Source organism: Heloderma suspectum, chromosome 3 (genome assembly GCF_057233095.1).
Source record: "Heloderma suspectum isolate Gila_16-S chromosome 3, 16-S_ref, whole genome shotgun sequence".
NCBI lineage: Eukaryota > Metazoa > Chordata > Lepidosauria > Squamata > Helodermatidae > Heloderma > Heloderma suspectum.
Window position 1 is genome coordinate 31,505,842 of NC_139460.1, and position 24,196 is coordinate 31,530,037.

The 24,196-nt window shown below is 42.6% G+C and overlaps 1 protein-coding gene across 2 annotated transcripts in view; it reads left to right on the forward strand.

Annotated features, from left to right (window-relative positions):
- Window positions 1-23,865, forward strand: part of FDX1 (ferredoxin 1) — a 32,360-nt gene extending 8,495 nt beyond the window's left edge. The window contains exons 2-5 of one of the 2 annotated variants that reach the window (XM_084842767.1): window positions 123-247; window positions 4,014-4,143; window positions 5,580-5,709; window positions 23,385-23,865. In XM_084842767.1, coding sequence (XP_084698893.1) covers window positions 123-247; window positions 4,014-4,143; window positions 5,580-5,694 — 370 coding nt within the window. In that variant the 3' untranslated portion in view covers window positions 5,695-5,709; window positions 23,385-23,865. Of the gene's footprint in view, window positions 1-122; window positions 248-4,013; window positions 4,144-5,579; window positions 8,708-23,384 lie in introns of those variants that run through there. The other variant, XM_084842766.1, reaches the window with a different exon arrangement.
- Window positions 23,866-24,196: the final 331 nt, after the last annotated feature.

A 24,196-nucleotide genomic window follows, 5' to 3' on the forward strand; every position in this document is an offset into this window, starting at 1 on the left:
TTCAAAGTTTGTGTTGTCATGTTGCTTACCCAGTCTCCAGAAAACTGTATAGTCCTTTTGAGTCTCTCACACTGTTATACATCAAAATGATTGAAGATCCTGTTTTGTTTTGTTTTTTTCAGCTCAAAAGATAAGGTTACTGTGCACTTCATAAATCGTGATGGTGACAAGCTAACAGCCCAAGGGAAGGTTGGGGATTCTCTTCTGGATGTTGTGGTTAATAACAATCTAGACATAGATGGGTTTGGTAAGTAAAAGTACTTAATTTCCTATAACTAGAATATATGATTTCATACGGAAATGAAATTTTGTTATTTTTTTTACTCCAAAATATATGGCAAAAAGTTAGCCAGCATATAAAATTACCAGCAAAAGTTAGGCACTTATAGATCCCACTAATATTAATGAGAGAGCTACGCGTAAGTTTTTACTAGAGAGCCACAAAACTAGAAAATGTTAAAAGTAAACCAAATAGTGCATTCTGGAACAGACATGTTTTTAATCTGGCATGGTCTCCATGAATAAACTATTTTTTTTCCTGCAGAAATGTTCCTTCCCATTTCAACAGTCTAATTGAAGCCCTGATTTTATTCTGCTCTGCAGTTGGAGGGTTCTCCATACATAATGGATTGCCTTTTGTGCATAACATGACTTACAAAAGGCATATATTTCATTCTGTGGGATACGTTTCCAGTTCCTGTCTTACCATTTCTACTTTCCTCAAGTGCCATACTATCAGGAAGATAAAGATCTCATGTTCCATCTGACTCAGATCATAGGTTAAGCCCAGTGACTAGATGAAATAAACAGATGAACTTGCCTAGCTTTTCACCTCCATCCAGTGGGAACTCCCTTAGAATGCAGTACTTGGAGCTGCTTCGTGTGCTGCTCTTTCTGATCCTTAAGGAGTTATGGGGTAACCCTGGGCTGCTGCTGCACTCTAACCTTCTTAGAGTATGTTATTTTATTTATTTATTTATTTATTTATTTATTGCATTTATACCCCGCCTTTCTCCCTCTCGCAAGGAACTCAAGGCGGCTTACATTATCCTCCTCCTCACCATTGTATCCTCACAACAACAACCCTGTGAGGTAGGTTGGGCTGAGAGTCTGTGACTGGCCCAAAGTCACCCAGTGAGCTTCCATGGCCAAGTGGGGACTAGAACCCGGATCTCCCGGCTCCCAGTCCATCACTCTCACCACTACACTACACTGGCTCTCCCCCACCTGCCTGCTCAACTGTTCCAGTCAGACAGCTATGACTGGTCATTCTATTTCTGACTCTTGTACAACAAGTGACCAACTACCTTTCCTTTTATATCTGTTTAATGCTCCTGTGTTTCTTCCACCATTGGTTCCTGCCTCTATTGGACCCAGGCTTAAAATCTCTTTCCTGTTTTCTTTGATTTATCCCCTCTGATTCATGGTATAACTGTTGTCTTTCTCTCTGATCCCCTTGTCCTGATCTTCCAGGATACTGCCTTATTTTATTTTATTTAAAACATTCCTGTTATTCTGCCTTTTATCAATGTTTTCAAGGTAGCTTACAAAAATGAAAACAGTTAACACAATAATAAATACTTAGACAGTGTGATTAAAATAAAGAGTTTAAAATACTTGAGGTAATAAGAAATATTTTAACTATTGTCACTCTGATTAGGATTCTACTATATTGTATAATATGTCAATATGTGACATTTTCACATTTTTTATTAAGCCGCATAAGGAATGCAAGATTATCAATATGTAGAAAGTTACAGAAAATTAGTGTCATTATTGAAAAATCTCATTAAACACTGCAAATTGTTACCAGAAGCTCCTGTTCTGTAAAGACTTTTGTGTACTTGTCACTAGGGGGCGTTGCAGGTACAGATAGCTTGCTGCTCCAGTAAGACTTAAACATATTGGTTTGTCGCAGTCCTTCCTACCTTTAGCATAGCTTTCTTTCAATAAAGTGGCTGTTCTGTTGTAAGATGACCTCCGTGTCCACATTTTTATCTTTAATTATTCTGGCTTTAGCTCTATTGTTAATTCTTACTAGAGGCATAAACGCATCTTTTACGCATCCTGATCTGTCATTATTAATTCCTGTTGCAATTCATGTTTCCTACTATACCTAAATAAGATCTATTGGAGAAAAGAAACCAGGATGCTGCAACCCCTCCTGGTTCATGGGTTAATTTGCATCAGAAACCTCAGGGACACCTTACGTTGTCCTTAAACGAAATCATTCCCTCTAATAGTGAACTCAGCTGTTGATTACTGTCAGGATTTTGGCCATAAGGGGGCCACTGAGAAACAAGAGGGAGGCATGCTCAGGGTTTGCAATGTTTGCAGAAATACAAAAAATATTTAGGAAACAAACCTTGAAGGAGTGTTTTCCCCCCACCAAACAAAGAATGAGGACCCAATGAGGACTGAGCATGCTCCATGTCTAGAGAATGCTGAGTGGGGATGAAAACTGGACAGAGGGGGAATGGAATGGAATAAAGAGGGCATGGCTGGCTGCCTGCAACACTGAACAGAGGCTCTCCGCATTGACATTTTGGAGCAGGCCCCACTGTTATGTCTCAGCTAGATATTCCCCTTCCCTTAAATAGTAAATATAGTTCTTTAAATTATTATGAACATCCACAGGTGATGGGGAAAATGAGTAGACAGAGTACACAAGGATTATTGTACAAACATAGTTTGTGACATTTCATGCATGTTAGTTCTTTTTTGACTACAGGTAAAGGTAGAAAACATTAAAAGATAAATACAGTACAGTGATGGGTGGAAAATGTTCCATATCAAAAAATGTTGTTTCATAAAATGGTAACTTAGGGCGCACTACTATCAGAATGGCCATAAGCCTCCGAACCCGGGAGGTTTAAGGCCATCCGATGCAGACTGGGAGGAGCGGCAGAGGCAATCTTCACCTCCATGCTCCTCCCGCTCTGCATTTTTGCCTGTCTAGCTGGGGCTCTGTGGAGTGGGAGGGAATGAGGCTGAGGAGGCTTGAGGGTACATTGTAAGCTGGCCTCCCCAGTCCCCTCCCCTCCCGCTAGCACACCCTGAGACACCTGTTTCTTTCCTCTCCAAGGTCGCCTTTGTGACCTTGGAGAGGCAGCCAGCTCAGTTCTCTCCGCACCGGCTGTGAGGGGAACAGGGTAGGGAGCTGCGATTCCTGGCTGCAAAGTCGAAGCGCTTACTCCGACTTTGGATCCAGGAATCCAAACTATCCCCAGACTGTCTATGAGCCATAGGATTGCTCCCTTGATGAATGGATACAATACCTGTCAAATTGGGTAGTTTTGAAGCTAATTAATTTTTGTCAGGGGACTATAAGAAATGGAGTGCCCTCTCAAAATGCAGCCCCCTCCTTCACCACCATATTCTCAGGTGTTAAAGATGTGGGAGGCTTGTTTGGCAGTTCTTGGTGTGAAAGGGCAGACTTACAGTTGCAGCTGACAGCTACTGTTCTCCTCCCCCTGAATACTCCTGAAATTATTCTATGTGACGATGTAATGTCATTACTGGGGGGTGGGAGGGATGGCACCCACTGGGATAGCCATTGCTGTCTTCACTGCTGGGGGGGGGGGCGAAGAGCAGTGAAAACAGTGAGGGAGATAGACCTTTGCTGAAAATTCCCCCAAGTTTGGCCAAACTCTGTGGAAAACTTTTGGCCCAGCCTCATATCTAAGGCATAGCTATTTAGATATGCTAAAATCAATATGTTAACAGTTTTTAATGCTTTCATTTCCCCTCCTCCCCTTAAGAGTTAAATGTAATGGAATGCTATTGAACTATCCAGGGTTAAAATTTTTACAAATATTCTAATAAGAATAATTCAGAGCTTTGAATTTATTTAAATATTTAAACCACATTAAATGTGCTCAAGTATTGGACCTGAAATACTTTGGGTTATTGAGAAGTTTTGAGATATGTATATAACATGTAAAATTAACATGGTGTAATTTTCCAGAAATCTAGTCTATATATGAGGGTGTAATTGTTTTGTTTATCATTAGGTGCCTGTGAAGGAACGCTTGCATGCTCTACTTGTCACTTAATCTTTGAAGACCACATATTTGAAAAGCTAGATGCAATCACTGATGAAGAAATGGATATGCTGGATCTTGCCTATGGGTTGACAAAAACGTAAGGTGGAACCATCTTAAAAGCTACCAAAGGATCTTACACACTGTTTAGTTTATACTAAATATATGACGTCCGGTCTAAGTCACAGCAGGCTGAACTTATCTTTATGATAAAGAGAAGACTGGAAGCTTTCACTTCAGTTTTTTATAAACTGCAGCTTTCCATCTTTGTCTGAACCCAACAAACTGTGGTTAATCTTATGGGTTATGAAGTTAGATTGTTTCAACAAACCATTGTTAAGATTAACCACAGTTTCACCAGTTTAGGGTTGGGATGTAAGCTGCAGTTGATCAAAACAAAAGCAAATCTTGCAATCTCCTCAGAGGGCCGCTGGAGGAGGAGGAGAAGAATGAGGAAACCTGAGGCTCAGTTGTGTCGCATTCCCATCAAAATAAACTATGGTTTATCATGATGTCCAAATGGAGCCTCTGGGTTTTGCATAATAAAAGCAGTCATGTTTCCTCTGGATAACTCTTAATTTGACCTTCAGTGATACAGGCCTTCTACCTGTAAGACAGTGATCATGTTCCTACATAATAGCTGTAAATCATGGTTTAATTAACCCACTAGGTTTCCTATGATTAGTTCATAGGTTAACTGTATTGTTTAACCCACGAATAACCCATAGCGTCCAGGTTCGCATATCACGAAGCAATGTATAGTTGGGCCAATCAGAGGTTGCATATTCAAAGCAGCAGCATGTGCACATCACACAACCTGACAAATCGTAGGTTAATTAACCCAAGATTTGCAGTGGGTTAATTAATCCACAATTTGCTGCCATTACATGTGAACGAGCCCTGTATCTAGCCTAAGTCTATAAGTCTGCTTTTTAACCTTTATTTCTAAAGCTTGTTTGGTGGCTTCTAAAATTTTGAATTAACTTTCCAAAACAATAAGAGAGGCCAAAGCAAAAGCATTTTTTGGAGTTTCTTTCCAGCTCTGAATGCAGTATTCACTATCTGCCAAAAACATTTTCCATGTTATATTCTCTTAGTGTGTTTCGAAAAGGAAACATTTTTGGCAGATAGTTCTTTCTTGTGATTTTGCATACATAGTAAGAAAGTAAATAAGTAAAATAAATAGAACCAAGAGTGAAGCTCAGTATTTGATGCTATCTTAGATATACCACTTGAGCACAGGAAATCTTAACTTTGCCAAGCTACCCTCTTTCTCAGCCTTAGCTGCAATCTTGGGATAATACTGACATACATTACAGGGTGGTTGTAAGAATTAAAATAAACGTATGCAAAGTGCATTGAATTGTCTAAAGCTAAATATTTATTGTGTAGTCTAATGTTTAGTTGAGCATGGAATTAAGTTTTTGTTCCAGTTTTCTGACCTTGCATCTAATATTCATTCTTCGCATTGAGCCTGACAGGAAGTACTGTCACATTAATGTGTTCTTACAAGCTGCTTTCTGTCCCCTGCTGTAGATCTCGATTGGGTTGTCAAATCTGCTTGAAGAAATTTATGAACAATATGATTGTCCGAGTGCCTGAAGCTGTTGCTGATGTCCGACAATCCATGGATATGAGCAAGACCTCTTAAAATACGGCCTTTAGGGTGTGTGTTGTGATATTAAAAATATTTTTATAACTTATTTCTAAATGTTTAATGAAATGTGATAATATACACAAATATACATTTTATGATTATCAATATTAGGTTATCATGAATGACTTTATCAAAGTCAACATTATATTTTATTATTCTAAAATCAGAAAATACTTAATAAAGAACTGTGGAATATTAGGCACACAGTGCAAATAAGAAAGCACCCATTTTTTTCTCCTAAGAAATACTTTTATTTCTTTGCATTTAATAACATATATTTTCTTACTGCTGAAGTAGTGATTTTTTAAAAGCTTTCAAATTCCTAGGCACTAGGAACTTTACTTTGCTACACTGGATGCTGGGTTCAACATGGGTGAAAGTAGGAATCTCATTTTTAAATGGGAATTTCCTGAAGCACTGAAAGCATGTGTTACCAGATTGTGAGTCTCTTCTCAGTGGAAAGGACGGCGATATAACATCACCATGTGAGATTTGAGGGTCAGAAGTCTATATTGGCATCATATGGCTACTGTTATGAAAAGGTGGTCTTGCTCTAGAATATGTATTGCTACAGATACACATATTAAGCCGCACTGTGGGATTATGCCCAAGTGTCCACATACTTTTTTTGTTTGGCAGTTGCTGCTATCTTATGGAGAGTCTAGTCATAAATTTAAGCTGTGCAGATTTTAGGTTCTTTGAAAGTATCAGTTATGTGTATAATTCTATTAAATCCTACCAAACTGTGTACATATATATGAAAAAGAACACTACATTGGTAGCTTATACAATTATTTTGAGGAGGTAGTTTATGCAAATGTTAATTTGCACCTCTTTTTAGTGTTCCATTACATGCAGCTGTTGCCTTATTCCCAAAATTTCACTGAGGGAGCCATTCACCACACTTGGGTTGGAGCTTCTATTTCATGTCAAACTTCTGACCCAAATTCTTCTCCATCCGCAGATTAAAACTGGCACCAATAAAATCATCAGAGTTTATCAATTAAAAGCTGGGAAAATAAAAAAGGTCTTCATCTAGCAATGGAAAGTTAGCAAAGTAGGTATCAGGTGAGCCTTTCTGGGGAGAGAACTTAATAAGAGGGGTGCCAGTGTTGAGAAGGCCTTATCCCCAATCATCACCCATCACACTTCTGATGACAAGGGCACCCAGAGGAGGGCCTTGGGTTAGGTAGGATCTCAGCACACAGGCAGACTTGTATAGAGGCAGGGGTTCCTTCAAGTACTCTGGTCCCAAGCCATGCAAGAAATCAATATTGTAATATTTGTAATATTGATTCTGTTGGGTTGCCTTGATCTTGTTGAAGCCCGGTTCAGAATGCTAATCATGCAGGACTTTTGGCCCTTAAATCTATATAAGATATTAACTTTTATTGTATAGTATCTTATATCAAAGAACACAGTTACCTAGGTAATTTCCAACATGCACTAGGGCATAAAAGAATGAAAGGAATTGGAAAAAGAAACGAGTTAAGGAAAGATAATGAATAAAAACTGTAAATGTTTAATGTCTTCCACTGGCCCATGAGGACTGTACGGTCACATAATGAAAATGAACCACTATTATCCTGCTCTCCCTCTTCTACCCTTTTAAGGCATCATGTACACTGATGATGTGGAAGAAATAATATTGTTCAAAGTGCTTTATTGAAGAAGAGATCTTCATGGAGACTTTGATTTTCTTTTTCTTACATGGGCCAAAATGGTATGCACAGAGAATTGAACTATTGTATGCTGTGTTTCATAGTATGAACTCTGATCTGGAACTATCTAACCATATTTTCAAACAAATTTGGTTGTGAAATAACAAACACAGCACACTTTAGTTTGGTGAAGGAAATTTCTGAGGTAGCACTTCAATGCAAAGTTTATCTGAGCTTCCTTTAAAAGGAAAATGTTTCTTGACTTTGGGTATGAGAATCAGACAGGAATCCTGTGACCCCTAGACAGCATCGGAGGGGCCATAGGATAGTTCAGTTTCACTGATCCGAGGACGGAGAAAAGTCCAACCTCGGAGGGTAGAATCAGAGATCCAACCCCCCTCCTCGGAAAGAACCATGCTGGCTGGCCTCCAAGGTCAGGAACTTGACCTTGGAGGGGAGGAAAAGGGAGTGGTGGGCGGGGAGGGGAGGAGACTGGAGAGGCCAGGATACAAGCTATCCTGAGCCTCTGTCAGCCTCCTCCCTCCCCCTCCAAAACGCCTTCACTAGATGGGCAAAAAAGTGTCTAGCGGAATATGCAGGCATGAGGACAGGGAGGTGAAGATGGCCTCTGCTGTTCTTCCTGCCCTGCACAGAATGATTGTAAGCCTCCAGGTTTGGGGGCTTACGATCATTGAGGCCCATCTTATGTAGCCAGACTACACACCAACACGTCTTTCCAGTTCAGTAATTATTCTGTAAATGTTGGCTCAAAGCAGTTCAGATATACATATTTCTCAGGTGTTTAAAAAAACTTAAAATAAATCCCTTTTCTATTTTTCTAAGTTTCTTTTTTGTGAGTAGGATGTGATTTAACTAATAACTATCATTAGCGGTCAACAGAATACATTCTCCAGGAGAATGTTTTGAGAACTTAAGTATTCCACACAGTAGGGCGACACAATCCATCTTTTGAATGTATCTGACAATTAGCCTTGTTTTGTGTTTCTTTTACCAACTCCAGAGTTTCAAGTACAGGAAAACTCGCTAATAGATTCATGAGTCCAGATCTCAGCTTAGAACATTTTCCATCATTGATAGTTTTACCAGTATTAGGTGGGAGGTCAGAATTTATTTTTTTTTTTTTTAATTGAATGGCTGGTTGCTGTGTGTACAGTGACTATGATATGGAACGTGTACAGCTATATCATTCATCAAATTTTCTACACTCTGTCTGTTGCCAAAAGTCACTGCATACAATTCTGGGAGGAAAGGGAAGCCGAATCGTGATTGGTTGGCCTTAGGAGCAATTCCATTAGAATAAATGTTTGTTTTAAAATCTGGTGTTCAAACAAAGGGTATTGTTTTTCCCAGTGAAGGTACTATTCTGTAATTGAGAGCCAAGTCTCCACATTATCAGATATTATGTATCAAGGTCAACACGAGTTGCTTCCCCCACATGTTGAATTCATGATTCTCCCTGCCTTAAAAACCTGAAAATGTGTGTTGAACCAAAGTGTCGCAGTGCACACACATGCCGAAACATCACAGGCACAAATGTGCTGGAAAAGCAGTGTGCATTATCTTCAGTATGTTAATATATAGTTATGGGAAACAGCTGTGAGACTTGGCTGCCAGTTTGTGGAGTTGCTCTTGATGGCTTGCAAGTCAGAGCTAGGGTGTGTATTCATAGAGTGCATAAATTTACTCCTCCTGGGGCTGTACCACTTTGGAACGCAAGTGGAGAATTGCATTAACTGAATGCTTCCTCCATGTAAAAGTGTTCCTGCTCATTGAGCTCTAGCAGGTGAAGAAGAAGGAGTCTAGCCTAGTTTTCTATGTGCAGGGGGTATTGATAGAGATATGGGGGGATCATTCAGTTATCATTCCCTCAATTTCTGATTATCAGGCTGTGAGTGCCATTGTATATGTAGCCAAAAGGGCACTGCAAGAGGACTGGGTGTGCTCATTGGCCATGAACTGCTGACTGACTGTTGTAGAACTGGGGGAGGGAAGCAGAAATTGGTGCAGGGAGGGGGAATGGAATGTAGTGGCTGGAATCCTAAACAGCAGCACTCCCCATTAGATATAAGGTCTCACTTGTATATTCTAAAATGTTATAGTCATCGGAGGGCTATGCCACATGCTTTAACTGGACATGAAAATTTCTATCAGTGCCTCATTTTCTCTTCTATGAGGCCCCTAACTTTTGACCAGTCATGAGGATCTTTTTTGCATCATGAGACTGCAAATGTTAGCTTCCTTTAGGGTGCATTCTGATTCTTACCACAGGGCAGCATATTTAAGAAGAGAATATCCATCACATGATGGCTGAAACTACCATTAAAAAAATCTGCCTGAAAACTGAGCCTCCCATTGCGCCTCCCAAAGTCTTACATGTGGAATACATACAGAGTGTTGTGTGCAGTTGGTTGGTTCAGTCTCTACTAGATGAATCAATATAAACTGTGAGGCAACAAAGATGTGAGTCAGTTTCAGAATATTTTATAGTTTATATTTCCAATTTATATCATTTCCTGGCAATGTCCTAATTCAGATCTAACACAGCACTCATTATGAAAGAATTAAAAGTAAACGCAATAAAATAACGGGCTTTAAACATTTCATCTTTAGTTAATCTAGAGAAGGGGAAAGCCCTCCTGAAGGGGACAATTTTCACTATCCTTCTGGCTAGACAATCTTCTCTCTGGGCAGGGAGTTGCAGAGGTGTGACACCACTACTGAGAAGGTTCTAGACCTGATTGCAACATGATGATCCCCTGACAGAGCCGCTACCCTCAACGGAGCCTCCTTGGATGATTATAGGACATGGTGAGGAACTTAAAGGAGACCGTGTTTTTTTCTGTATTATTAGTAACATTTATATCCCACCTTCCTTCCATCCATCATGGAAGTCAACATACAGAGGATTTCCAGGTGGTCTCTCATCCGGGTACTTACCGACCCAGATCTGCTTAGCTTCAGCAAGGTTACTGCCTCATGTGCTTTCAAACCATGGTCTTGGACTAAGGTTCCCCCCCCCCCCAATAACCTGGGCCACGGTCACCTAGGACATTAACATTCGAAACAGACACTTAAGTTAGGATAAGTTAGTGGAGTTTGTTAGGCATGCCAGCCTGTGGACCCATTTGCCTGTGTGGTAGTGAAGTAGGGTTTTTGTTGTTATTTTTGCTTGCTTATTGAGTCTCTTTTGAATCTTTGCCACATCCCTGCTTACAATTTTGTATACATTGCACAAGTATTGGTTTATGCTAGTTCACTGTAATTGGCCCTAGGGCTGGGGCATAGCTGGATCCTACCCCTAGCAGTTTATGGGTGGAGCCTGGCAGAGCCAGTATGGTGTAGTGGCAAGAGTGTTGGACTGGGAGCTGGGAGATCCGGGTTCTAGTCCCCACTCGGCCATGGAAGCTCACTGGGTGACTTTGGGCCAGTCACACACTCTCAGCCCAACCTACCTCACAGGGTTGTTGTTGTGAGGATAAAATGGAGAGGAGGAGGATAATGTAAGCCGCCTTGGGTTCCTTGCAAGAGGAATAAAGGCGGGATATAAATGCAATAATAAATATAAATGCAATAATAAATAAACCGGGAATTAACTGATGATCAGACTTCAGTACTGCTTAGTTGACAGCACAATTTTACAGCTTGGACCAGCAAAATAATGGCTTGTTGGCAATCATAGTCTGAGAGACAGCACATACCACACATAATTGATTTATGGAACTCCTTGCCACAAGATGTGATGACAGCCACTAATTTAGATGACTTAAAAGATGGAGTAGACCAGGGGTCTCCAATGTGGTGCCAATGGGTACCCGCAAATGCTTTTTTAAATTCCCCCCTCTTTTTTAATATACGTACATGGATTTGTATATATCCATAGTAAGGTATACATATTAAATGCATGCAACTTTCTAGCAATTATACATAGGCTGCAACAAAAGTGGACCAGATATCCAAACAAGTATCCATTTGAAGGTGTCGTCTATGCATCAGCCGTTCAAATATTGAAGGCACTGTAAAGTTCTCAGTCCATTGCATTATAGGAGGTGAGCGTTTATCCTTCCAGTGTTGTAATTGCAGTCTTTTAGCTGTCAAGAGGGCATAGAGAATCCATTTACGCTGACGGTTTGTTAATTGCCACGAAGCAGGTAAATAATTTAAAACAGCATATACCTCAGTGAATATTGAAGACTGTTGCAGTACAAAATTTATCTGTGTAATAGCCTCCTCCCCCATCAAAAGCAACTACTGAGCATTGCCAAAACATATGTTTAAAACAAGCATTAGCTGTATTGCACCGCCAGCAATTAGCCGACTTCGACAATCCCTTATTAAAGAGACATTGCAGTGTCCAGTAGACACACATCATCAGCAATCCACTAATTAGACATTTTGTGGTGGTGCCCACAACAGTTTCTAAAATTCACAAATGTGCCCACATGTCCAAAAAGGTTTGGGACCCCAGGATTAAACAAATGGAGGAAAAAGGCTATCAATGGTTATTTGTCATGATGCCTGTATGCAATCTCCAGTTTCAGAGGTACCGTCCCTCTGAATACCAGCTACTAAGAGCAGCAACAGAAGACAGGGCCTTCATGTCTTGCTTGTGGGCTTCCCAGACGCATCAGGTAGCCGCTGGTCAGATCCAGCAGGGCTCTTCTTACATTCTTATCTTTAGCATTCTTTTGCCATGTTCTGACAAGTCTTCTAACAAATAATCTCACATGCCAGGACTGAACAGTGTTGTCCCTTACAGGCCATTTTTATCCCAGGAAATATGATTTAAATAAAAGCTTTGGAATGAATGTGTCTTTAAATAACACACAATTGCAGCATTTATTAATAAGGCTAAATGTTAGCCACCAAATATAGGCTTATACATTATCCTAGCCACCCTCCAACCTGGCGCCATCCAGATGTGTTCGACTACAACTCCCATAATCTCCAGCCAGCACAGCCATGCTGCTAGCGAACTCGTCCTCCGAGCGTGGCTCCTTAGGCAGCCAAAACACCAGAATCCACACACAACAGGGAAGTACTGGCAGGCTCAAGGAACCCCTACAATTTCCAGAAGAATTAAAAAAAAAACTTTAGGAAAAAAAACTAAGCGGTGGGAACCCCAAAACAGCCCAGTGAGGAGTGTGCATTCTTTACTGGCAATGAAATGCTGACTGACTATTGAGGAAGAAATGGAAAACTAGAAAGGAAGGTGAATGGAATGGAAGTATCCCAGAAAAGGGTATAGCTGTCTGGAACTCTGAACAGGAGCATTCCACACTGCAACATTTTGTTGCAGGTTGCACCTGTTACTAAACCTGCTTACTAATTAATACTAGTACTACTGAAAAGCTTGTGTTATAGGGAAATATTTCTTTTAAAAAAAATCAAATCTCTCTTGAAAACCTAGTATGTTTAACCTTACTTTTTTGTCTCAGGAATTTCAGATCTTGAAGATTATTCTGTGTGCCATGAAAGAGAATAAGTTATCGTTTGTTCTCATGGCACAGCAATTTTCTTGTTGCTTCCCCCCAGTTTATCTCCTGTAGAGTAAGGAGAAGATTGGTCTGGGATTTCTGTCTGAAAGGACTGTATAAGACTGAGAATCTCTGACTTTTTTGAGGAGTTCCATCCTGGGGTGTTGATAAGCAAACTGGCCTTCTCTGTTGAAGTCTGATTGGTTATTATAACAAGAGAGTTGTGGAGATACTCATAAAAAGCTTTTGAAACTTTGGGTCTGGCTTCTCAGTCGTGGCTTATTGCTATAAGAGTTTCTCATTTCTACCCAAGATTCTGGTCTTTGCCCCTTTCTCCAGGACAACAAAAACGAGAGGAAAATACCCACAGGCTATAAAGGATTGCCCTTTTTTCTTGGAATTGACCTAATGCACTCTGACCAGCTCTTTCTCAAGTGTCTCTCTTTTTTTGTGCGTGTATACAACTTCTCCAAAGCAGAGTAGATTTTTTTCTTTTCAGCTGCTTTCTGACTCATTTTTATTGCTGATTAGTGCAGCTCCTTTGTTCCTAGAACTTTCTCCCAAATACCAGAGCATGATCACTAGAATGCACATTGTGCTGTACTTCACAAGTAATTTTTCCCCTTATATCGAAGACAGCTCCATACTATATGTGACAAATGCAGTTGTTGCCATACACCAGTATTACGCCAGCATTTCCCACAGCAAATTTATAAAGTAGGGACATCAGACTCTCTCTTTCTGTCTCTTACTCACACCTGTGCAAGCACATGAACACATACAGATGTACATCTGGCCCAATCAATGTGTTTCGTTCACACTTTTAAATGTTTGTTAGAGAAAATGCTGGTCTACCCTCAGAAAACGTTTGCTTTCTAAAGCATGGATCTGCACTGACGGTATCTCCATGTTGCAAAAATATCTTTGATGTGGATCTTAGTGAGGTTCTCATGATGATTAGCTCATGACTTGAGCCTTCTGCATGCAAAGCATGTGCTCTACCACAGAGCTACAGCCCCCCACCCCCCATGAATGCAGGCAGGGGTTATGGAAGGGAGTTCCAGCCATAAGAGGTAGGAAGGGAGAATGGATGGAGTCATTAAATAGAGCAAGAGAACTTTGGATGTCTGAGGGTGGAAGCTTTGGACAACTGAAGGCCATAGGTAGGGATACAACAGGTAATACGAGCAGAAACGTAGGTCGACAGAAAGGTTTGGATGAATCTGTCAATTTCAGTTTCAGTTTCCCATTTTTCCAGTCTTAAATTCAGTTCATCCTGAATGTTGAGGGGTTTTTTTAAGTTTGCATGAAAATTTGTCTGCATTTTCATACACATTTCTCCTAATACATGCATTTTTGTACACAACTTTGCCTAATACAGGGTTTTTGCCAGCAATTTTCCTAATACATCTTTTTGAATATTATTTCCACTAATATATGCATTTTTCTGTGCACTTTCCCCTAATATGTGCTTTTCTGTATGAATTTTTTATTAACCCTACTGCAAAATTCTGAGAAGTGCGAATTTTGAAGGATAACGGCATTTCAGTTCTCGTATTGTTTTGTAAGTGTGATATTGCATAAGTTCACGTTAAAATGTGAAGTGAACAGATTCCTCCCCCAGCCTTTGCAAGGGAAGTTCATGGAATGCTTTAGAAGTAAGGATGAAGAGGGTTTGTCTGATATTAGCTTACAATACTTGTACTCTGATGTTAAACATAAATAGTCTACCCTTGCCATCTGACCCTTAAACTCCTCGACTAATTTGCTGAATGCTAATGAGTGTGGATAGCAAATCATTCCTCTCCTGCCACCCGTGTCCTGAAGCCACTCTTGAGAAAGCCAGTGACGCTGCTAGCCTAATGAGGAGGCAGATTGAAAGAATCACAGTTCAGTTTTCTTTTTGGCTTCAGGCAGAGATAGCAGCTCGGTTAGATTCACCAGGCTAATTTCCCAGCCAGCTACTGATGCAGCCTTCCTACTGAGAGACGGACAGTGACCAAGAATTGCAGAATAAATTGGAATGATGCAGGATGAGTTGACATTTCCTCCAAATAATTCTCATTGGAGGAGTCCAAGACTTTTTGCCATCAAAGGCCTCCTAGCCACAGAGCGAGGCAGCTTGTAGACAAAGACGGTCATACTCTGCCCAAGCCAGACTTTGGGGCTTTCTGTCTGGCAAACTGTGAATTCCTTTACATGTTTTGAAAATGAATTTCAGTCAAGATGAAACGAATGTCCTCATGCAAAGGAAGGCTACAGTTCCTGCTGCAGAATGCCAGTCTGCAACAAAAACATACTTCCTCTTTATGCTTTTCATTCTCCTTCTTCGTGTGTACAGACAAGTATGCAATGTTCTATGAGCAATGCCCCATTAAGTCTGTCAACAAGCAGACTTCTTCATTTCCATTGTGCATTAGTATCGGTTCCCCCTTTTATAGACTGATGCTTGCATGAGAACAGCATCGAAATAAGTACTTTTACTGAGGAAGTTCAGTCTAAGAGTTAAAGACTGCACCAATCCTAATAGAGGCCCTTGTCTGTCTTTAGTTTTGCAGGAGGGACAATTTGTGGAAGAGATGGAGGGTCATGGGCTGGTCAAGGCCTCCCCCTACTCCGAGTCATAAAGTAGATTGCCTGGAAGACATTTGGTTGCTACTGCCACCCCACTCCACACAACTCTCATCTCTAGGTTGGGAACTGGATGGAGCAACTGGGAGGACAGGATTTGGCCCTGGGGCTTCCAGTTGCTGAACCCTATCATATGAGTATTCCAGACCCTTTACAGCAGGGGTGCAGAACCTCAGGCCCAGAGGTCAAATCTGACCCTCCTGGGCTCCCAGTCCAGCTCTTGGGGTTCCCTGGATGGCTATTCCCTCTGCGCCCCCCCCCAATTCCTCTGACCACTCATTGTTCAGTGGTCTCCCGGCTTTTGTGCAGTTTTTTCTCCATTCTAAAAGGCTGAAATGCCTCTCCTAACATTTAGCCACTGGAAGGAAGACTGTTAAGCTAAACTATGCTGGTATTCTGGCCCCACCTCTTTTGCCTTGAGCCCCACCCACTACTGGACTGCTGACCCTGACAGTTTCTCTGAAATTGAATCAGCCCTTGAGCTGAAAGAGGTTCCCCCCCCCCCGCCGCCGATTTACAGTGTCACAAATACACAGGATCCATCTGTTTTCATTAGTACCTATGCTGTTGCTGATGGCGAGTGATACATTCCCCATCCGTGTCTGCACCATGCTGTTAGTTGAAGCCAAGAAAGGGAGAATTGCCTCAGGATGCTGGGCAAGGTTTTATTAGTAAAAAGCCCAATGCATTTTGGCTTTTTTTTATTATAAGGCCTTCTTCAAGGGGTCATAAACCCATCTGCAGAGTCGCCAGTGAATTACAGCAGGGGACATTTTGTTATAAGAAACTGCAAACATTTTAATAACACTTTGAAGAAGGCCTTTTTACTAATAAAACCTTGTCCAGCATTCTGAGACGATTCACTCTTTTTGTGGTTCACCTTGGATGCTCACCTGCTTTTTCACCAGCCATGTTGTTAGTCAAACACCAGTGTTTAGCTTGATAGAGAAGGAAGCTAAAATTAGTCTTGAAATTAGTGGAGAAGCTCTAGCATGTACACCCATGCACACACACAGGCAACTGTCCCATGACTTTGTTTTAAGGCTTAACCTTGACCCACTGCCAAGGTGAAAAGGTGACAGGAAGCATTCCACACTTTAAGTCTAACAAGCTTTAGCTTGTATGCAATTTTCCTCTTTACGTGCTTACTTCCCTTTTAAAAAGAAGAAGCTAACAGCAGCATGGCTCTTCCCTGCCCCCCGCCCTGCATCTCAAGGAGGTTTGTTCCCTCTGCCCCTTTGATAAATCTTCCCCTCTCTTATCCATTCCCCATTGCTCTCCATTTCCTATTTGATGGGTTTCTGTTGGGCGCCAAAAGCTCAGGAGAATAATCCTTAAGTTGTTACTGAGGAATTTGTGCCCTAGTCTCTAATCAAGGCATTCACCTGACTCGATAATAATGATTACACACACACACACACACACACACACAGAGTCAGGGCCAGAAATATTGGAACAAGGATAACTGTTTTGGCAGTTGGCCTCTGTACACCACCACATTGAAGATGAAAGGAAACACACCCAGATGGGAGCAAAGTCAAGACTTTCAGCTGTAATTCAAGGGGTTTGGCAAAAGTGGGGCACTAACCATTCAGGAAGGACAGCCAGTGGCATACACACCTGTCATTGGTGGCTCATAAGTAATGGAACGAATGGCTGACAAGCAGCTGCATGGCCAGGTGTGGCCTGTTTCCTGGGTAGGGATGTCAGAATTCCACGATGGATCTCGGTGAGGCCGAATGCCAGTGCATTCGGCTCCCAGAAATCTGTCGCGGAACGAAGCCCCTGCCCCCCCAACCCACAAAAGGCGCGCGGGATGAAGTCCCCGCCGCCCCCAACCCACAAAAGGCGCGCGAAATGGAGCACTTACCTGCTCCTGTCCATGCTGCTTTGCGAATGGCGGCCGTCCTGCGGCCGCCATTCGCTTCCTCCTCTTCATAGCCGTGATAGGCTATGTAAATACTTACGTAGCCTATCACGGCTAACTCAGGGACGCCATTTGCGTAGCCTATCACGGCGGGGGGGGGGACCCCAGTATACGCAAATGGTGGCGGCTACCGCCATTTGCGTACGCTGGGTTTTTTTCCCCCTGCCGTGATAGGCTACGTAAGTATTTACGTAGCCTATCACGGTGGGGGGGGGGAACCCAGTGTACGCAAATGGCGGCAGCTACCGCCATTTGCGTACGCTGGGGTTTTTCCCCCTGCCGTGATAGGCTACGTAAATATTTACGTAGCCTATCGCGGCTCAATACAGGAACGCAAATGGCGGTGGCTACAACAGCTGCCATTTGCGTCCCTGCAGGGCTGCCCAGTGGCCGGATGTCCGGCTGCGGGCGGCCGGAGCTGGCTGGCGACTCCGCGGCTTGGCTGCAGAGCAGAGCCGGCCGGGCAGGATTCCGGGGGGGAGGACCGGATCACCCCCCCCGTCGAGGATTCTGGGGGGAGGGACGGAGTGCCTCCCCCCCACCGCGGATTGCCCGGCACGGACCCAGGTAGGTGTTTCGTACATCCCTATTCCTGGGTACCCCATGACCAATCAAGCAGATAAAAGGCCTGGAGGTGGTTCTGAGTATTACATTTGCATTTGGTAGCTGTTCACTGGAACTCCCAACATGAGGTCCAAAGAGGTGTCCGTGCGAGTGAAGGAGGCCATCGTTAGGCTGAGGAAACAACATAAACCCATCAAAGAGATAGCAAAAACAGTGGGAGTGGCCAATACAATAGTGTGGAACATCCTGGAAAAGAAGGGATCAACTGGCAAGTTCAGCAACAGCAAAAGGCCTGGAAGACCACGGAAGACAACTGAAGTGGATGACCACAGAATTCTGCTCATGGTGAAGAGGAACCCTTTCACAACATCTAGCCAGGTCAAGAACGCTCTTGCGGAGGTAGGCATGTCATTGTCAACATCTACAGTCAAGAAACGGCTTTATGAATGTAAATACAGAGGCTTCACAACAAGGTGCAAACCACTGGTAACACTCAAGAACCAAAAGGCCAGATTAGCCTTTGCCAGCAAACGCCTAAAAAAGCCTGCCCAGTTCTGGAATAAGATTCTTTGGACTGATGAAACCAAGATTAACTTGTACCAGAATGATGGGAAGAGAAACGTATGGAGAAGGAAAGGAACAGCTCATGATCCAAAGCATACCACATCATCAGTCAGACATGGTGGAGGCAGTGTTATGGCATGGGCATGTATGGCTGCCAATGGAACCAGGTCACTGGTGTTTATTGATGACCTGACTGCTGATAAAAGCGGCGTGATGAATTCTGAAGTGTATAGGGCTATACTTTCTGCTCAGATTCAGCCGAATGTTGCCAAACTGATAGGGCACCGCTTCATATTGCAGATGGATAATGACCCAAAACTTACAGCAAAAGCTACCCAAGAATTTCTCAAGGCAAAGAAACGGGATGTTCTTCAATGGCCAAGTCAGTCACCTGATCTCAACCCAATAGAGCATGCTTTTCACTTACTGAAGACAAGACTGAAGGCAGAAAGACCCACAAACAAGCAGCAGCTGAAGGCGGCTGCAGTAAACGCCTGGAAAGCATCTTGAGGGAGGAAACTCAGCATTTGGTCATGTCCATGGTTTCCAGACTTCAGGCAGTCATTGACTGCAAAGGATTTTCATCCAGGTATTGAAGGTGACCCTTAAGTTTGAAATTATGTTGGTTTGTTCCATTACTTATGAGCCACCAATGATCGGTGTGTGTGTATACGCGCACACACACTATTAACAATAAACCTCTGCAAGAGGAATAACTGTGTTTTTCTGACCAGAAAAACTATTATTTGTGCATCAACCTTTCCTTTATCCTTCTGTCTTTCCGTGACAGTGACTTCAAATGATTTGGCCATTAGTACTGGATCAGTGCTCAGTACTGTCTATTTAGAACATGCAAGCATGACCTTGGTGTACAAAATGAAGCAGGACAAAGGCTAATAGAGTTTTGCCAAGAGAACACACTGATCATAGCAAACACTCTTTTCCAACAGCACAAGAGGAGACTCTACACATGGACATCACCAGATGGCCAATATCGAAATCAGATTGATTATGTCCTTTGCAGCCAAAGATGGAGAAGCTCTATACAGTCAGTCAAAACAAGACCTGGAGCTGACTGTGGCTCAGATCATGAGCTTCTTGTTGCAAAATTTCGGCTTCAATTGAAGAACGTAGGGAAAACCACTAAACCATTCAGGTATGACCTAAATCATATCCCTTATGAATATACAGTGGAGGTGAGGAATAGATTTCAGGGATTAGACCTGATAGACAGAGTGCCTGAGGAACTATGGACGGAGGTCCATAACATTGTTCAGGAGGCAGCAACCCAATCCATCCCAAAGAAAAAGAAATGCAAGAAAGCAAAGTGGCTGTCTGATGAGGCTTTACAAGTAGCTGAGGAATGAAGGGAAGCAAAAAGCAAGGGAGGAAGGGGAAGATATATCCAACTGAATGCAGAGTTCCAGAGAATAGCAAGGAGAGACAAGAAGGCCTTCTTAAATGAACAATGCAAAGAAATCGAGGAAAACTACAGAATGGTAAAGACTAGAGATCTCTTCAAGAAAATCAGAGATCTCAAGGGAACGTTTTGTGCAAAGATGGGCATGATAAAGGACAAAGAAGGCAGGGACCTAACAGAAGCAGATGAGATTAAGAAGAGGTGGCAAGAATACACAGAAGAACTATACAGGAAAGATCTGAATGTCCCTGATAGCCATGATAGTGCGGTCACTGAACTTGAGCCGGACATCCTCGAGAGTGAAGTCAAGTGGGCCTTAGGAAGCATTACTAACAACAAAGCTAGCGGAGATGACAGTCTTCCAGCTGAGCTATTTAAGATCCTAAAAGATGATGCTGTTAAAGTGCTGCATTCAATATGCCAACAGTGGCCACAAGACTGGAAAAGGTCAGTTTACATTCCAATCCCAAAGAAGGGCAATGCCAAAGAGTGTTCAAACTACCGTACAATTGCATTCATTTCACATGTCAGCAAGGTGATGCTCAAAATCCTACAAGCTAGGCTTCAGCAGTATGTGAACCGAGAACTACCAGAAGTACAAGCTGGGTTTCGAAGACGCAGAGGAACTAGGGATCAAATTGCCAACATTCGCTGGATCATGGAGAAAGCAAGAGACTTCCAGAAAAATGTCTATTTCTGCTTCATTGACTACGCTAAAGCCTTTGATTGTGTAGATTACAACAAACTCTGGCAAATTCTTAAGGAGATGGGAGTACCAGACCACCTTACCTGTCTCCTGAGAAACCTGTATGAGGGTCAAGAAGCAACAGTAAGAACCAGACATGGAACAACCGATTGGTTCAAAATTGGGAGAGGAGTACGACAAGGCTGCGTATTGTCGCCCTGCTTATTTAACTTATATGCAGAGTACATCATGAGAAACGCCAGGTTGGATGAATCAGAGGTCAAAATTAAGATTGCCGGGAGAATTATCAACAACCTCCGATATGCAGACGATACCACCCTAATGGCAGAAAGCGAAGAGGATCTCAAGAGCCTCTTGTTGAGGGTGAAAGAGGAGAGTGCAAAAGCTGGTTTGAAACTCAACATTAAAAAACTTAAGATCATGGCATCTGGCCCTGTCACTTCGTGGCATATAGAAGGGGAAGAAATGGAAGCAGTGACAGATTTTACTTTCTTGGGCTCCAAGATCACCGCAGACGGTGACTGTAGCCATGAAATTAAAAGATGCTTGCTCCTTGGGAGGAAAGCTATGGCAAACCTAAACAGCATAGTAAGAAGCAGAGACATCACCTTGCCGACAAAGGTCCGTCTAATCAAAGCTATGGTTTTCCCAGTAGTAATGTATGGCTGTGAGAGCTGGACTATAAGGAAGGCTGAGCGCCGAAGAATTGATGCTTTTGAACTGTGGTGCTGGAGAAGACTCTTACGAGTCCCCTGCAAGGAGGTCAAATCAGTCAATCCTAAAGGAAGTCATCCCTGACTGCTCATTGGAAGGACAGATACCGAAGCTGAAGCTGAAATATTTTGGCCACCTAATGCGAAGAGAAAACTCCCTGGAAAAGACCCTGATGCTGGGGAAGATTGAAGGCAAAAGGAGAAGGGGACAGCAGAGGATGAGATGGCTAGATAGCATCATTGATGCAATGAATATGAACTTGAGCACACTCCGGGAGAGAGCGGAGGACAGGAAGGCCTGGCGTGCTATGGTCCATGGGGTCATGAAGAGTCGGTCACGACTGAACGACTGAACAACAACAATGCACATTTTATGCAAATCTGTGTCATCTTTTGTCCTCTTTATTTGGCGATGCATAAGTTAGCCACCCTAGTCAGTGGTTTCCCAAGGTCATGGGCAGAGGCTACTTTAATTTGGAGTTATCAAGGACTGAAGTTGGGACTTCATGCATGCACAGATGGGCTCTGCAGTGGTGCCATTAGGGTAGGAATTTGGGGCAGAAGTCCAGTGCCCCATTCAGCAGGATGAACAGATGGGCCTACCAAATGTAGCTTATTATATTTTGAAGTACGTGACATGATACATATTACTACTTAAAGCAGGGGTGGACCATTTTTGCCCCTCAGGACACCCCAGTCAGCCTAGGCTGCACTCTGCATGGCACCGCACAGTCTATGAGGTAGTCCCCAAACGGGGAAAAAGAGAAAATGCTGGTTTGCTACTGAAATTCAGCAGCAATTCCGTAGTGCTGTAAGGTACAACAACGGTTATATTTAGCTTGTTTCCAACCTAAATTTAACCCTTTTGGTGTTCTGTAGCTACAACGGCCACCATCATTTGGGGGGGAAGATTTAAAGCAGGGCAATGGGTGACAGCAGGGAAAGGGGGCTGCATGTTGCCAATCTAAACAGTTGTGAGGGAGGCTTAAGACTTATTACGTCCAAAGCCTTAAATTCTATAGCTGTACACCAACTGGCCTCCTGAGCTATGACTCATCTCCTAGGCCCTGCCCCTTGCCAGGCCCTGCTGTTGGGGGAAAGCAGGATTCATGGACCAATTTAGCATTTCTTAGCAGCAGGACTGGGCTCTATTTCTCCTGTCATTTCTAGATGTCTGTCTCTTTTGTGTTGTGAGGTACCCTGAGACTACAAACTTTCTTGTGCGTCGCTTGTTCTCTTCCCTGAACTGGTTTGCAGCTGCTGACCAGTACCAGAGCTATCACTTAGCATGCATAAGTCAGCCTCTGACAAGTCTCCGCTTATGGGGAGCTCACATTGAAAGAATGCCTAGAAGGCCATTCCACTTTATCTACTTAGCCTGCTCAGATGTCTTGCCAGCCAGCCACCAGTCTCATGCATTGGACCCTGGAGGTGACTTCTGGGGTCTTTGACACTTCCCCTGCTGACTCTTTCCAAAGACCCTACTGGAAATGCTTTCCTGAAAAGAAGGGCCTAGTGGGGTGATGTAGCTGTAGCAGCCAAAGTCAAAGTACTGCAGGGAGCATGTAAGAATGAGAGGGAAGTCCAGAGGGATCTTATTAGTATTAAATTCACACTTGCCTGCTTTGCATTCTCCCAAAATGTATCAGTTAAAGGGTTATGTGAGGCTTTCCCCCAAGATGTATTAGAGGGTGAAGACAGGTGTAACATTTTAAGACCAGCAGGGTGGCCTGAAAATAGCCATGTCACATGCACCCTTTTCAGTCCCAAAGTGAGCCCTGAAAACCCAGTTTTGCAAGTTTTCAACACAGTTCAGATAGAATCAGGGGAAATGCAACTGTGGAGGATGCCTATGGGCTAGCACCAATGACGTTACCAACACACCCTCTCCTCAGCCTCCAATAGTCCCCAGTGTAGTTTGGATGCATTCTTCTTTTAATGCTTTTTTTTTTTTTTTAAAGAAAAGAAAGATGAATATGCATATTTTGCCTTATGTCAAGCAGATAGCCCATCTGAAGCAGGAGTGGAGGGGCAAGACTGATGATGGAAGCAGCATTGGATTCACTGATATGTATTGTGTAAGGTAAATTCTCCTCATCCTGCAGGAGAAGAATCTGTTGTGACCTCTGTGAAATGCCTACTGCTGCCACTTCCTCTGCGATACACTGAAATGCAACTTCGTGGCTTCCCTAGCCAAGAGATGTAGAAACTCCTGGGACAGAGGTAGCTGTCCTATCTCCCTTGTGAGTCAGAGGCAAACATTACATTTTGTACAAAGGCAATATGGCCGGGGAGTAAGAAGCATAAGGTACCTCTGCTTGCTCAGTTTGCTCTCCGTAGCACCATTGTGCCCAAAGCTGCTTGAGAAGGGTTGGGCTCTGTGCCTTCCTACTAAGAATGGAAGAATATACTTATTTCTGGTCAATGTCAGTTTCACATGTATTCATCCTCAAGTCTGTTCTGTCCAATTTTGCATCAGTCTGCAATTAAAAAAAAAAAACAGCACAAAATTTTGAATATATTTTTATATACAATTTTCCCCAATATACACAGTTTTTGTATGTGACTTCTCCACATATAGGCACATTTTGTACACATCTTTATTTATTAATTTATTTCATAGATTTATATACCAGTTTCTGGTGGGCTATCTAAGCAGTTTACTGAAATGATAAAAATGTAAAATATGCAGTGAAATAATGAGTAGTCAGCTGTAACCATACTGGCTGGGCCAGCCTTCGGGGAAAGCCTGCATGAAGAGATTGGTTTTGAGCAGATTTCTAAAGATCAAGACTGAAGATGCCTGCCTAATGTC